General features: G+C 43.1%; 1 protein-coding gene across 6 annotated transcripts in view; it reads right to left on the bottom strand.

Moving 5' to 3' along the window:
- DACH1 (dachshund family transcription factor 1) overlaps nt 1–15,387 on the bottom strand; it is a 642,674-nt gene that overhangs the window by 56,075 nt on the left and 571,212 nt on the right. For all 6 annotated transcript variants that reach the window (XM_069639021.1, XM_069639020.1, XM_069639017.1 and 3 more), the window contains 2 exons: nt 12,332–12,475; nt 11,747–11,815 (listed from right to left, as the gene is read on the bottom strand). In XM_069639021.1, the coding sequence (XP_069495122.1) occupies nt 11,747–11,815; nt 12,332–12,475 (213 nt within the window). The remainder of the gene's footprint in view (nt 1–11,746; nt 11,816–12,331; nt 12,476–15,387) is intronic.

Genomic DNA, 15,387 nt, shown 5'->3' with positions numbered 1-15,387 from the left:
CTCTGCAACACTGTATAGCATGTTGCTACATAGACCCTCTGATTGGTTGGCATTCTCTCTCAACCTTGGACTTTAGGCTTGTTAGGTGCAGAGAGCAATGTCAGACTACTACCCACTTGCCCAATTAGTCCATCATCTCTCATCGGTCACACCGCAAACAAGGCTTCTTCTCTATAGTTGACCTTGCAGACTGATCTTAGTTCTGCGACATTCAAGGGAGTGAAGGTACACCATTATCTTCCTCTGGAACTTTATGAATAGCCCTTATTTTCGACTTCAGGGTCATGTGTGAGGAGTCCATTTTGTTCTTTTATTTAGTGCTATTTGATTTACTTAAGCTGAGTGTCATTACTCTGCTTGGCTTCTGGAGACTTGCTCACTCCACCTGGCATATGCTTTTTGCATCTTTGTTCAATATTTGGCACTTGTAGATGTTTTCTTCTTTGCTTAATGTAAGAGAAATATGTCTTACGTACGTGGGCTATCCTCTTGACTCCCTTTGTGTCTTTCAGTTATTCCTTGAAGTGCCATCCTTGATCCCAGGCCAATAAACTCCTCTGTGTTCCTCACACAAAGCTTTTTTTCCTGCATCTTCTGATTCTGCAGCCTTTGTCTGTCTTTAGGGAGCTTCATTAATTTCAACACGAGTGTGAGGGCCATCTTTTTCTAATAGCCGCCTTAACTACGTTGTTTTCTTCTGCAGAAAGCTTCTATATGTCTCAGCTACCTTGCGTTCCTGCGTACATACATTCACTTAATCTCTTCTGACTTATTTTGTTGGTGCAAATGAATTATTTGTATATCATTACATGTTTCTCTTAGCACTCCATTTACATTTTTATCCTTTAAGTACTTGCATATCGTTTCAGCGTGTCTTTGTGTCTTTCTTTCATGACGTCACTCTGCCTGTGTCTAATTTCACTTATAGCTCTTCGATGTCCAAAATGTGTGCAGACATCCCTCTACTCTTTCAGTGCGAGGGCACATTTCATACAGTTGTCTCAGTGCATATCATCTCTCATACACTCGAAGGGGTAGTGAGACAATACCTGGTGTTCCACATAGGGCTCTTCTCCTACTGTTCCAATATGAGAGAGGTGAGGGGGCAGGAGCTAGGGATGATGTGTCCACCTGCTCCTCTACACGTGCTTCAACTGTAATGAAATGATACTGATAATAAATGTCTTGCTACTCTGAATAAATATGTCTAAAACACAACTAACACAGCCTTCTTTAGAAGAAGCAATTGATGTGCATGGTTTTCATTGAAAGCCATCATCAACTATTTGTTTAATTAATACGCTGCAAGCTATTTTCAGTTTGTAAAAATGCGCTGAATGGCTAAAATGCGGGCATTACGAGCCTGTGAATCCCTTACCATGGCGAGTTTATGCGCAGCATGTCACAACGTTCTTTCCTCTTCCGCTTTTGGAGATTCTCTCGCTGCTCCAGCTGACTCCATTTTCGCCACGCAGTGTTTAATCGCTTCTTGATCGGATCGCCGCCTCACACGCCGAGTGCTAATCCACAGAGCAGTATTTTACGCCATGTATTGGCTTCTCCGTAGTGATCACCAGGCCAATCCCAGATCATTTAAAGTTGCTTTTTTTAAATGTGTGATGCACCAATGATCCCATTTTTTTTAAAAAAGGTGGATCATTTGCTCTTTATTGTATTACTCTAACTTCCCCAATTTTGTAAAGCTACCCTTTTATTCCTTCTGATATAAATGCACAATGTTAACAATCTATTGAATACTTTATTTTTTTTATTTCTGCTGCAACTTTATTGTTCCTAAGCATGTGTTTAATTACTACTTCCATATAATTCTATGCTACATACATAAAGTGGCCACTCAACCAACATGGCCGCCGTTGACTAGCTGGACCTCTAACAAAGGCAACAATCCAGCCTATACAAGTAAACTGTAACTTCCGGCTACCGCAGCGCTGCTTCGTAAATGAAGATATGCTCCTTTGTTACCGTCCCGCCGCCTTTGCCTGCACTATTAGTATATCGGGTAGTGCACCCGTAATACTAATAGCAATAAGCCCCGAGCCGGGGGTAGAGGGGAAGCTTAGTTAAGGCCCTTGCCTCACTCAGGCCTGTAACTACGGGCACCGTGGCATTACCTGACGCAGTAAGGCCGCCCGGCTTGGGGCTTATTGATTAAATAAATGTCCTACTGTGATGTCACAGAAGAGGATTATGGAATTCATAATCAGCTGCCAGGATATCGCAACAAGGGATACAAAACATTCTGTGTCTCCCCTCTGTCTTCTTAGATCCAAGGGAATAAGAAAAAGCCCACTGCCTCAGCACATCAATCTGCATCAGTGGCTGTGATACAGTCACATTCAGTGCCTATGACGGCTCAAGAGCCATGGCTCTCAAAAACTGTCAGACCCGTGGCTCGAACACTAGCAGGAAGCCAAGCCAGGGGTGAAGGGGTGGCTTTTGAAAGTATGGTGGAGGTGGGTGATAGGATGCTATGTATTCATTGTTTTGGGGGACAAAAAAAGGAAGTGGGTGACAGAATGTCATTCACTTTTTCTTTCATTGCATGGGGGAGTTTCAATTTTAATATATATACAAAGTGTACTCACGCCTCCTCTCTCCGACCCCTGCAAAGCTTTCCCATAAGGAAAGCAGACAGCATTAAAATGGGTGTCGCAGGGCATAGGCAACATAACATTTACACATTTTTAGCATTCAACTGCAGAGTATTTTCTACATTAGGGTTCCTCATGACAATATAGATAAGTCAAGCTTCACTCTTGTTGTCTATCAGATGTCATACAGAACCCTTTGGTGGAACTTGTCCTCTTAGTTGATAGCTACCCGTGTATAGTTCTATATGCACTCCATTTTTGTGAAACCCACAAGGCCCAATTTTTGAAAGACTACTTTTGGCCGTAAGTGGTAATTATCAATGAGGCTGAAAAACTGCCTTAAACAGAAAGAGAAAATAAAGCAGGGTGCTAAAGTTACCTCTATCATGCTATTACTCGATGTACAATTGCCACCAGTAGTTAATGCATAATTACCAATGCAGAATACACAATAAACTCCATCCAGAAAACGCTGGAAAATGGCATCAGATATAAGTTCTGTCCAGAGAGATGATCTAAAAAGGGATGAAAAAATAGCCCACTCCAAGGAGTAAGGCTCAGGTGGCAGATCCCTAAACAGCCAGGTCATGATGGCGGAATGGTGAGTGCGTCTGGAACCATCCCATTGTCTTTTATTTAAAATGGCAGATGCTATGGATCGCAGTATGCGTTTACTGTTAGTGGTACATTTGTATCTTCATGTATTTCTTTAGCTGATGTTATTTTTCACCAGTACCAGTCTTTACAATTGCAGTATTGACCAAGATCATTACTGTCATGCTGCCGATGCAATCTGTAATTGTAGAAATGCTGGGATTACCACCGGGCGGATCAGTAATCTTGACAGAGTCCTAATTTAACAAAGGAAGCATTTATTTTGCAATAGACCACTTGTGTAATAATCAGAAAGCGGGGCAGGGGCGTCATATAGCATTTCACTCTGGATTCCTTGCACTTCTAAGAAGTTCATTATAACTGTTATCATTCCCCAATCCAATTCTACTCAATTTATCGAACAGTCTTAACTTGGGACTTGCGTACTAACACCATGTGGGAGGTATGCACTTATATAATGAGCTATGTCTATAAAGCGTTGTCTCAGAGTCATCCCATATGATTCCCCATAGTGTAGAACAGAGCTTTGGCTGCAAACTAATACCAGTAGCTCTCATGCAAAGGAGAACGTAATCGAAACCTCCTTATTTTGATTGTGACTACTGTTTTACTTAGCAATCATACTTTTTCTATCCCCTGGCTTATTTACCAGTCATAATGTGCTCACATGCTAGGCTATTATGCAAGATTCAGGTGATGATGGTTTGCCTATGCATGGCTCAGGGGCTTAGAGATGCCTCCACTAGTGCTTGTTAGCAATCCTAATCGTGCAGACCCATGCATGGGAATTATGTCTCCTTTGGTTTGGCAAATAAAGAGTGGGGTCACCAGTGGGGGGCAGGTCAAACACTGTCAAATGTGCAGAACTGAAACCCCTCCCCCACACACACAAAGGTTGTCCATGAATCAATCGAATAAGAAATGTGTGAGGGAGAAAAAAAAATCGGAAGTCATTTGAACGAAAATGACTTTCGTTTTTCTCTCCCCCAGGCATTTCTGGTACCCGCAACCCTCCCCTCACCTCCTTACTTACCTTTTGGCTGCACATTTCGCTGTGTGTCGCTGATTCAGTCCCTCTGCGAAGCTGGTTCCCTTCACTTACGTGCATGGGAACTGGCGCCGCAGGATCCTTTTTTTAACATTTATTGTTTGGGTCGGGGGGGACAACCCCACAACCCTGGTTCACTATAATCAAACCGAATGGGATATTTATTCGAAATTTTCAGCTGTTCGTAATTTTCATTCAGCTGAAATTGGAATAAATATCCCATTTGGTTATTTTTCCTGGTCATTTCTATGGATTCTGCACACACACCCATGCACACACAAACAAGCACGCACACGCATATACACTTCGGAAGAAAGCATGCAGATTGGCAGGAGCGATTAAACTGAATTGATTTGTGGAGAAGCAAAGACTGAGAAGTTTAAACCAAGAAATTAAATATGTGGTGAGAGATTAACATAGGGCCTGAATTTGTATCACGCTGCAAATGCACTTTGTGCCAAGAAAGTGTGCTTTGCGGTGTACAAATATAATTTTGCTGATTCATGGATCGACTTTGCGTGGGTCTGCACTCACTTTGCACTGGTCCTTTCCTACTTTGAGTGGTGATGAGAGCTTTGCGAGACATACTACGCAAAGTGTGGGAAGAGCCAGCGCAAAGAAACAAATAGTGGGCAGAACGTGCTTATTCCCCATTGCTTGTGCAAAATGAGGAAGATAAAAAGGAATAACGTGGACATGTTGCGGGACGCGCCACGCTAAAAAATAACGTGCACAGTCAAGCGCAAATATAACCCAATTCATGGATTACTAACCACAACATTCCAGAGTGAAAAGGCACATTCAAACCTTGTGATCTCACTGTCACATGATACGTGACACACGTAAAAAGCACAAAGGATACATTTATAAGCGCGCAATGCAAACCATTTCACAGTTGTAGTTCCACAATGAATGCAGCTGCAGTACATGGAAGGAGGAGGAGGATATTGAGGGACACGACGTTCTGTCCTCGTACACTGCTTTTTAGGTCCCCCAAGGGCATTAACCTGCAGCGCTTTTAGGCTATTGCAATGGCACATGTGCAAAATTATATGCAAAATTGCATTCCATTGCATTACTATGTCACAAGTAAATGGAGGGGTCAAAGTGTAGCTAGTGCTACATTATGCTGTCATGTTGATGTGCAATTGAGTGTGATGTACCAGGGAGTCCTGTAAGGAGCCACGGACATGGATTCAACAGCAGTGCTCCCAGATGTTCATGTTGGAGTAGAACATGTGGAAGGTGTACTTCATGTTGGAGGCAGGCCAGAGGACTTGAGGTATGTTTTTCTTCGACATTGGACTGGTAGGGGTGCAAACTCGCAGGGGCAGTCTGGGGTAATGGGTGTAGGAGTGGTGGGTGGTGTGTGAACTTGAAGGAGCTGCCTGGGGTTGGTGGTAGAGGTGTGTGTGTTGTGATCACTTGAGGGGGCAGAGTCTGCCGTGGGTGGTGACAGTGAGTTGGGGTGGCAGGAGGTGTGAGCACTTGAGGAGGCAACCTGGGATAGTGGGCCAAGGTGAGTGGGGGTAGTGGAAGGTGTCAGGACTTGTGGAGTCTGCTATGCCTTAGGGGTGACGAGCTGCAGTTTCCGTGGGATACCTCTTAAACTTAGAGGTGACAGTATGTAGTTTGGGTGCTGCTTGAATTTAGGGGTAACAGTATGTAGTTTGGGTGCCGCTTGAATTTAGGGGTGACGGTAAATAGTTTGGGTACTGCTTGAAGTTAGGGGTTATGGTACATAGTTTGGGTACTGCTTGAAGTTTGGGGTTATGGTACATAGTTTGGGTGCTGCATTGAGTTTTGCGGGATGGTCTGCAGTTTCCTCTGGGTGCTGCCTTGAGTTACAGGGGACGTTTCGCTGTTTCGCCAGAGTGCTGGATGGTGGTGCAAAGGCAGGCGCAGAGGTTGTTTGTTGGTGCTAGTTTTTGTTTGCATGGGGGCGTGTTGTGGGTATTTGTGTGCTACTCGTTGTTTGCTCTGTTACTTTGTGCTTCAGAATCCATGAATCTGAGGGGAGCGCAAAACTTTTCAAATGCGCTCGTCGGTGCAATGTTGTTTTGGCGCTAGGTAGTTTGCGGGAACTTAGCGCTTTTTCTATGAATTTGGCCCATAGAGTAGCTGAAAGGGAGATGTGGGGAGGGGCAGATTATGAAAAACGAAGTAGGCCATAAAGGTCAGAACATATGCACCAGACACAGGAAATAGTAAAGGGATGAAACTCACGATTCTTAGGGTAATTTCCGAGGGTAATTTATCTTTTTACCCACAAATGGAAAGGTGTAGCTAATCTACGTCTTCACACATCAAGAAACAAACTATGTTAAACTCTGCATCCGCAATCAATGTGGCCTTTGTTTTTCTTAATCAATGCTAGCTTTAATTGATTAAGTTAGACTTAATAGGCTGCCAAAGGTAGGATAATGTGCCAAGGATTAGAAAATGCGTGTATTATTGTTCGGTTTCTGTGAGAGAAGGTCAGCGTATTCTCGGTAAAGGCATAGGCTGCAAGGGCATTTTATGTTATCTACCGCCCATAAAGAAACACATACCCAAAACGGAAAAACACGTTCCTCGAGCAACGCACCTTCCATTTCGTTGCCCCAGTCACGTTGGTGGCTACGGTTTTCGAGATGGCGAAGCAAGCGCATGCGCAAGGGCGGCCATTTATCAACTCCGGGAAGCTCGAGATTTTAATTTACGAGGCTGCTGAAAATAAAAGAGTTACAATAGCATCCCATTAATGAATCCGTGTGTCTGAATGGGTGGTGTAGAATAGTGAGGCGCAGCGCCATCTGAATTAGAGTTGGGAACAGGCCAACAGCGGTGTAATTCATTCAAATCTATGCAGGCAGCCATTACGGACTATCCGCCATGTGAGCACTATGGCGGCCGCAGGCTCCCCCTCTATCCGCGGATCTATTACAGTCGCGAGGTAAAAGACCCGTCCCCGCGCCATAAAGAACAGCACAGAGACAATCAATTGCAGGAGTTATGGGCTCGCCCTTTGAACTTGGGGAAAATGTTATGGATTCCGCGTGTCCCGCTCCGCCTGTGCCTGACATCCCCGATAATTTATTTTCTATTGAAATGCTACAGCATTGGAAATGTCTTGCTCACATTTCCACGCCGCCTCTCCAGTTCCAAAAGCTATCTTCAGATGTTCAACTACATTTGTACACATTTTTCGAAAGGTGAAATCGAAGGGCACTGAAGCTATGTGGGCCCAAAAAAAAAAAAAAAAGCTTCAAAGCCAACAAGGCATCGAGGTCAGCCGAAAACCAAGCATTGGCCTAAGGGAAAGACGGCCCATTAGGAAAGGTCCAGTCATCGGACTGCAGGCCACAGTTTAGGGAAAATAAACTGTTATATCCGCATGCAAACCTTCAGCATTCATGAGATGGCCGTTTCCTTACGTTTAGCCCAACTACATTCAACCACCCTGTTCCGCCCTTTGTAACATTAAAACGTCCTTGCTCTGGTGTTTCATTGTATTTGTTTTACATCACTTGTATGACTATGCAGTTTTTTTATTTAGCATTTTTTTTAAAGTGCTCACACAGCCTGCGGGCATCAAGGCGCTGTTACAGTTTTTTTTTAGTTTTTTTTAGGTGCGTAATTGTTTTTTCTGTCTTAGTTGAGTATTTATAAAGCGCTTAAATACCCAGAGGTTTCTAAGCGCAGACCCGGGGATCGAACCTGTGTTGGTTCGTGTAGTCTCAGAAAATCATATATGTATGTATATTCCCAAGTAACGTAGGACCCTCATCATATACAGTGTAATTGACACGCAAGTGTCAGTTTGTTGTAACTAGGGTGTGCCTTTTTGCCAAGAAAGGAGAACAGCAACATATACCTGCAAGAGGGGAAGTGTGCAACTGAATAGGGGCAATGCTCCCATTATTTTGGAAAGGTGAACGTGCACATGATGCGAGCTTGCTGGGTCAGAGGCCTGGTGATGGGGAGATGTGATGTTGTGGGCAGTAGCTTAATACCCCAAAGCATAATTAACTGCCTTTGGAGTGGTTCCTTCATCCACAGGTTCTGTTTTGTGTTCGTTTTTCTGAGCCTTGACCGTGGCAGCATGACACACTAAAACATCTCAGTGATTGTAATAATAGTCTCAGTATAATGGTTTACACATAGGCATTAACTTTACATTTGATTCTGCCAGCCTAACGTGGACGTCTGTGAAATACGCTCAACAATCACAGACTTCTTTTGCCCTGTTGTGGCAGCAGTATTGCGAAGTTCAAAGATTGCTGAGCTTCGCCAACTCCCAATGTTTGCAGATAAGGCACAGTGAGGTGACACATGTGCTCAGTATCACACACTTTGGTTAAGCAATGAAGCTGGGATTTAAATCCACCGGGAAGTTTAGGCACTTGAGTACATATCTAATGCACTCTAGCTCATACACATATGTAGGTTTTGGCCTTTAAGAACATAATCGTATAGAGTTGATTTGCAAAGTACACAAAACCGGTTCTGTTTTGTGTTAGTTTTTGTGAGCCTTGACTTTGGCAGCATGACACGCTAAAAAATCTCAGTGATTCCAAAAGTCTCAGTATAATGGTTTACACATAGGCATTAACTTTACATTTGATTCTGCCAGCCTAACGTGGCCTTCTGTGAAATACAGTCAACAATCAAAGACTTCTTTTGCCCTGTTGTGGCACTAGTATTGAGGTGTTCAAAGGTTACTGAGGGTGGCGGGAGCGGTGAGGAGACGAGGAAGTGGGCAGAACTTTTAATTCATCATGTTGCAGTTAAATGAAATGTGTTCATTTTCATCTCCCCTATAGTTGAGGGGCTGCTACTGTCCTTCTGCTTGGAGAATTCTAGGGGCCAAATTACAGAAACGTTGCACCATTGCAAGTGCAAAGTTACACGGTATTAACACTAGGGCAAAGTTTGGTTTACGCTATTTTTAAAAACACTGGGACACATTAGAAAACTATAGCACCATGACGAGTGCAGTTTGGCAGAGTAAGCACCAGGGCAAAAATTGACCTCGTGCAAAAAAGATACTTTTTCACTGCATTATTTCAACAAGACAAAGTTTGCCCTACTGCTAATACAGAATGGAAAAACGCATTGAAAATGTATCTTTTTTCACTGTCAATTTGTACCCTGTTGCCCATACCATGCCACACAGCACTTGACATGGTGCAATGGATTTCAAATATGTTCCATTGTTTTAAAAAATAGGGTAGTCTTTGCCCTAGTGCTAATACTGTTCAACTTTGCACTTGCACTGGTGCAAAGTTTCTGTAATCTGGCCCAAGGTACGCAGTAGTGTCAAAAACGAGAAGTGCAGGTACTGAGGGCCGGTTGAGACCGACCCGTTCAAAGTACTGATTACAATTTGTTGTCTGAAATGTATATATTAAACTCAGTAGGGCTCTAGACTCTCAGTTGGATGGAGCTAACTGAAGCATAAACGAGGAAGTCGTTTTTTATACTGTATTAACTTGTTCAGTGTCCATCCCACACCCGAAACGAGTCCCCCGATGTATGCCACAAAAAAGTGTTTGTCCCTGGAACTTGGGGTAGGCGCATGACTTACTACCCCCACAGCCCCCCCACCCCCCACCCACATACAGACACATATGGGTGCTTACATACTGAAACTAGACTTCTTTTCAGGGCATATATTTACATCCAAAGGGCACTTATACCACACACGTTATACCTCATACGCAGTGCTTTACGTGGGCCGGGGCCTGCCGGGGCCGGGCCCCGCCAGTCTCCAAAAAGTGGGGCTGAGCCGGGGCCCTGCCGGGGCCCCCGTCCCACCACGCCATTGCAGCACGCATTATCCCGCCACGGCCGCAGCCGCGACGGGAGATGCGCCCGCCAGTGTAACGTTAGGCAAGTGGACAGAAGTGCCAGCCAGCCACAGCGTCTCTGAGGCTGGCTGGCACTTCTGTCAGTCACTGTAACTTCCCTGATGACCCGAAAGACGCCTTGGGCTCTGTGATCTCTGCTGAGAGCAGCGATCACTGAGCCCGAGGTGCCCGTCTCCTTTGGCAAATCTTTATAAAAGATGCCTTGAAATGTGTACGTTTCAAGCCATGTTTTATAAACGTAGAAATATTTCTACGTGTATAACAGACGGCTTGAAACGTACACAATTCAAGGCATCTTTTATAAAGCTTTGTCGACGGACAAATTTATAAAAGATGGCTTGTACGTTTCAAGCCGTCTTTTATGAACATAGAAATATGTTACACATGTCTATGTTTATAAAAGGTGGCTTGAAAAGTACACAAACCATAGTAAGGTAAGCATACAAGTGTGCGGAACTTACTATGGTTTGTACACTTTCAAGCCACCTTTTATAAACATAGAAATATGTAACATTGCTATGTTTATAAAAGAAGGCTTGAAAAATACACAAACCATACTAGTACGCATACAAATATATAAATGCTCTACTAAATTTATATATTTGTTTGCGCACCCTAATATGATTTGTGCACTTTTAGGCCACGCCCACAGCGGATGCCACGCCCCCAAACGAGGGCACCCCCTCAATTTCTTACCCCACTTAAAGCACTGCTCATACGGTAGTGCTGAGAGCACCTGCATCCCGTCCCTGCATTATCATCCTCTAGTTTTATATGAGGCCACCACTCTGGTATTTTCTTGGACCTTGTTATAATCTAACTGTGATCCATGCTATCATTTGTCATGCCAAACTGCAAGCTTCTGCTGCAATGACTCTATTTTACTTTTCATAGCAAGGCTAAAACTGGAACGGAGACCGGATCGAAAGAGTGCTTAAGGGCCGAGGGTGGTCTTCAGTGTATGCAGACTCGTCAGGAATCCGATCGGTGTGCTATATTGAGTACACTGCAGTCTTTCGCAGCACTTTTTAAACTAAGTTTTTTTAAACCAGATCTTTTCAATGCATCAGAGTTATGCAATACATTCTATTAACCTGCACGGTCTGATACCGCTCTACACTTTTGAAACATGTGCTGCCAAAATTAAACGTGCGTCCTATCAACTCATGATAAGATGCTGCATTGCGTTCATACACAAAGGGCCTGATTTAGAAAGCGTTTCTCATTGAAAAAACGCCTTCATAAATCAGGCCCAAAGTATACTTTGTATACGGTAGTTTTCCATCCAGGGTTTATGTTTTCCCTCCTTACATTTGTTCTTGTGTGTGATTACAAACCACACGTATACTCTGATCGAGCCTGAACTCAACTTTTTTTTTTAAAGGTCATTATTCCAATTTCAGAGCGTCCAATGAATAAAACGACGGCACGGTTAATTAGCCAAAAATCTACCAGGGCCCAACAAATTCCACCCCCTAGATTCAAGCCTGATGAGCCCGACCTTGTCTGAACTTGTTTTGATGCAGCCCAGATGGTAGGTTCCATGCTTGAATAGAGGGCGAAAAGCGAGGAAAACTCATAGAGCAAAAGCGAGATTTATGGCCGCCGCAGACTCCTACCTTGTATTGTCCTTTCAGCATCTGTTCTGCCCCCGTTGCGGTCAGTTTCTATCTCTGGGGTCAGAGAATCTGAAGGGAAGGAGAGGGAAAAGTGACAGCATTGATTTGAGTCCTAGATCCTGGTTTACAACCTGTTACCCTCACGCTGAATTACAATATAATCATATTTTTTTTTATGTGGAGCAGCGTCTATGAGGCCAGCAGTGCGCTATTGCCATGGGAGAAAAACGCCATTTGGAATAGAAAATCCATGAACCATAGAGGCCGTATTTCGATTATTTGGGGGACAAGGTGACAGGATTAATGCTTTAATTTAAGCACTGCTTTCTTTTTCATAATCTTTACTGCAGATTCAAGGCTCAATGTGTAGAATATATGAACGTATAACTGAGGTAAACTGCACAGACTTTTTGCCTCTAATGTGTGTTCACTGTAATCGCTTGAAGAAACCACAATGTGCCATAACCCCACGCTTCCGCAAATTAGCAAACGCTTTTTTTATGCAGCACCATATTTGCTTGGCTGCTGTATAATTGAATGGTAATTCTTAATGGAGAAATAAACAATGGCACCACAATGTCTTACCGTTGAGGACCCTGAGACTTTCTGTCGATGCTGCCTGATTCAGTGCCTGTTCTGCTTGCTCCCGTCGCTTGGTCTCAAACTCCAGCGCTTCTTGCAATTTCCTCTTGGCTTTCTTCTCTTTCTTTAACCGTTTCTGGATAATTGCTGAAACAATATACATGCATTTTCAGTCGTCACGATTTGAGTGTTACATTCCAAAGAGTGTTAAAGTGTGTCCTCCTTTGAACTCTGCCAAGTTGTTGTGAGAATTAGTGCAAACTTGATTAACTAGTGCAAACATACGGCACTGTGGTGATCATGCAGTCCTAACTGTCCAACACACACTGTTGTGATACTGAGGTCATATCATGCACCTATATTTTTCCCTGGGTGAAATGTGCCTGTCATCATTTTCACCCCAGAGCTATGTTGTATCACTGTTACTTTATCACTATTACTTTTACAGGGCAATATTTTGCCAATTTTGCTTCATTGGAAATCAAGTTTCCTTATTCGAAGTATTATTTCCCAGAAAAGAAATAATATCTGCAAATAATATCATTTGGGCAAAAAATGAAAAGTTAAATAAACATTTGCTCTTGCCAAAAAGGTTTATTTGAGCAAAAACCTGTTGTCTGCATAATCTATAAATCCCTGTGTCACAATTGGGGACCCAGTCATTTAATGTTCATAAAAATGGATCGATTATTCTGAAGAGTTCTAACCGAGGACTACATTGGACAAACGACAAATTTTGTTTCACAGTGATCTAGAGGTTTAAATGGATAAGGAATTTGAGGGTCTGACATATACAAGGCAAAGGATTATTTTTGTGGTCTTAGAGTTGCTTTTTAGGATTGATTATTTTAATCCAGTGTTTATTTCTAGGCAACATTTTGGGTGAAAAAACTATTGCATTATGCATATGTACACATCTCTAAACCATACTGCTAACCATTTTAAGCATGCCGGGAAATTGAAATTGCACAGCACTGCATATGTACATTGATTTATGTGATGTTTATGATTTGTGTTTTGCAAACCAACTTGTGTGATTTATTTATGTAAAAAGAAGTTGTGAGCCACAGAGATGGTGGCATGTGTAGTTTTAGTGTGATCTCCATAACCTATAATTCAAATGAATGTAAATACATTTTCTGTACACCGGCCTAGTTCTCGGCTCATTGGTGGCACAGGGAGAAGAATCCAAGTGGCATGATATGCATCAGAAATAGGGCTGAACCAAGAATCCATTAAACAGTTTGATGTGTGGCACCTTGATTGGTGGGGTGCTTCCCTTGATGAGGGTGACTTCTCAATAAACAGTTATAAATTGGGGGCTCATCCAGGATTTGGCTGGTTATTTTAAACTCATGACAAGTGCATTCTGACAGACTGTACTTTCTCATGCAATTGCATTGAGGTGGATGGAAAGTCATTTTTGCTTTGTTAAAGTGCCGTGAGGACTTGACCCTGAGTTCCAGGGAGGTGTACAGGTGAACAATTAAGATTGAGTAGTATTGCCATTTGATGTGGCATTGATCCTGGGAAGCTCGCAGAAATAGAGCGTGAGGTGGTTTTGTTATTGTGTAGAAAGGTACAGGGTTGCAAAAAGCCCAGTTTTAAAATGAGTGCCACTGAAAAAGGTGATGCCAGGAAACATCTCCTCACCAAGCTGTTCATTTGTGGAGAGTGAACAGAGGTGGATGAAGGGAGGTGGCAATCCAAAATTATTCAAGAGATTACATCAGTAGAAACTGACATTTGGCTTGAAGGGCGGAAGGTACACAACACTTTAGAGGCATTTTACATGACCCAAACTACACATGGGGAACAGACTGAAATGGATCATTTATATTTCTATTTGCAATTAGCTGAAGGGAGGTTGCAAATAAAATAGACCAGTGTCTTGAGTCAACCTGAGGTCCTAAAAAAGGCTCAGCACTCATGTGAACAAATGAAGGAGAGAGAGCAACAGAGCCAAATTGTGGAGGTGAAACATGAAAATGTCATAGAACAACTGCAAAATGGGTTCAATGCCTATTTGCAAGCCAGTGCAGACCGAGAAACAGAGTTTGCTGCATTCCAAGACACATATAACGAGTGTGCAGAAACTGTAAACCACATTCAAGATAAATTGAATGATCAGACTGTTGATATTAGTGCATTGTTGGATTAAATAGTGGCTTCCAAGCAAATTTAAGACAGATATAGAAAAGGGGGAGCCTGGGTACCAGGAACTCACCAAAGTGAGGCAAGAAAATACAGAACTTCTACAGCGTTTGAGGTGCACAGAAGCTGACTTATTTCAGGCAGCCTGTGATAGAGATTCTCAGGCGAAAGATTTAGACAGTCTCACAGAGAAGCGCCGGGAGCAAGTACACATTTTAGAAGAAGCTCAGAGGCAAAATGAAGCCCTCCAGGAAGAGGTTCCGGCAGTGTGAAATAGATTGGTGGGGAAAAGCAGCGCACTTGAGGCCAGCCAAGCATCAGTGTCAATAGCTAAAAGTTCAGCTCTTGGGGTACCAGAAGGAAATTTGGACAAAGAAAGTAAAGCATGAAAAATTAAATGAGCAAATTAGGAAATACAAACAGGCTCTGAGGCACCCTGACCAATCAGGATATGGGAAAAGGCCCACTGATCAAGGTGAAGCGCCTCTCCCTTCAGGGGAATTTGCAACCTCCGAGGTACAAATGGGAACTGACCTCATGCATTCCACCAATAAAGAACAGTAGAACATGAGGCAGTTATACTTACTCAAGTTTAGCCCAACTGATCCAGAAAGGCAGTCCTTGTCTGATCCTGATGAGTATTCACCTCTACCATACAGAAGGGAAGGGGGCTGGACCAGTGTGTCATGGGAGACTAAAAGCAATACTGTAAGGACTTCAGACCATGAAAACTCCTATGATGAGAAATAGTGAGTTAGATTGGCTGAAGAAGAGACTACAAAGAAACCACCTCAACCGCTTGGCTGAAGGAGAAAATCCAGACCCTCAGCCTAGGAAGGGCATTCTAAAAAACATTGTACATTCAGGGGAAGGGGGAATTCGCCAGACTCCCTGGAAATAGGGAT

This window comes from Ambystoma mexicanum, chromosome 7q (genome assembly GCF_040938575.1).
Source record: "Ambystoma mexicanum isolate Mex_15411 chromosome 7q, UKY_AmexF1_1, whole genome shotgun sequence".
Lineage (NCBI taxonomy): Eukaryota > Metazoa > Chordata > Amphibia > Caudata > Ambystomatidae > Ambystoma > Ambystoma mexicanum.
Note: the sequence above shows the minus strand (reverse complement) of the source record. Positions and strands in the feature narration are given on the sequence as shown.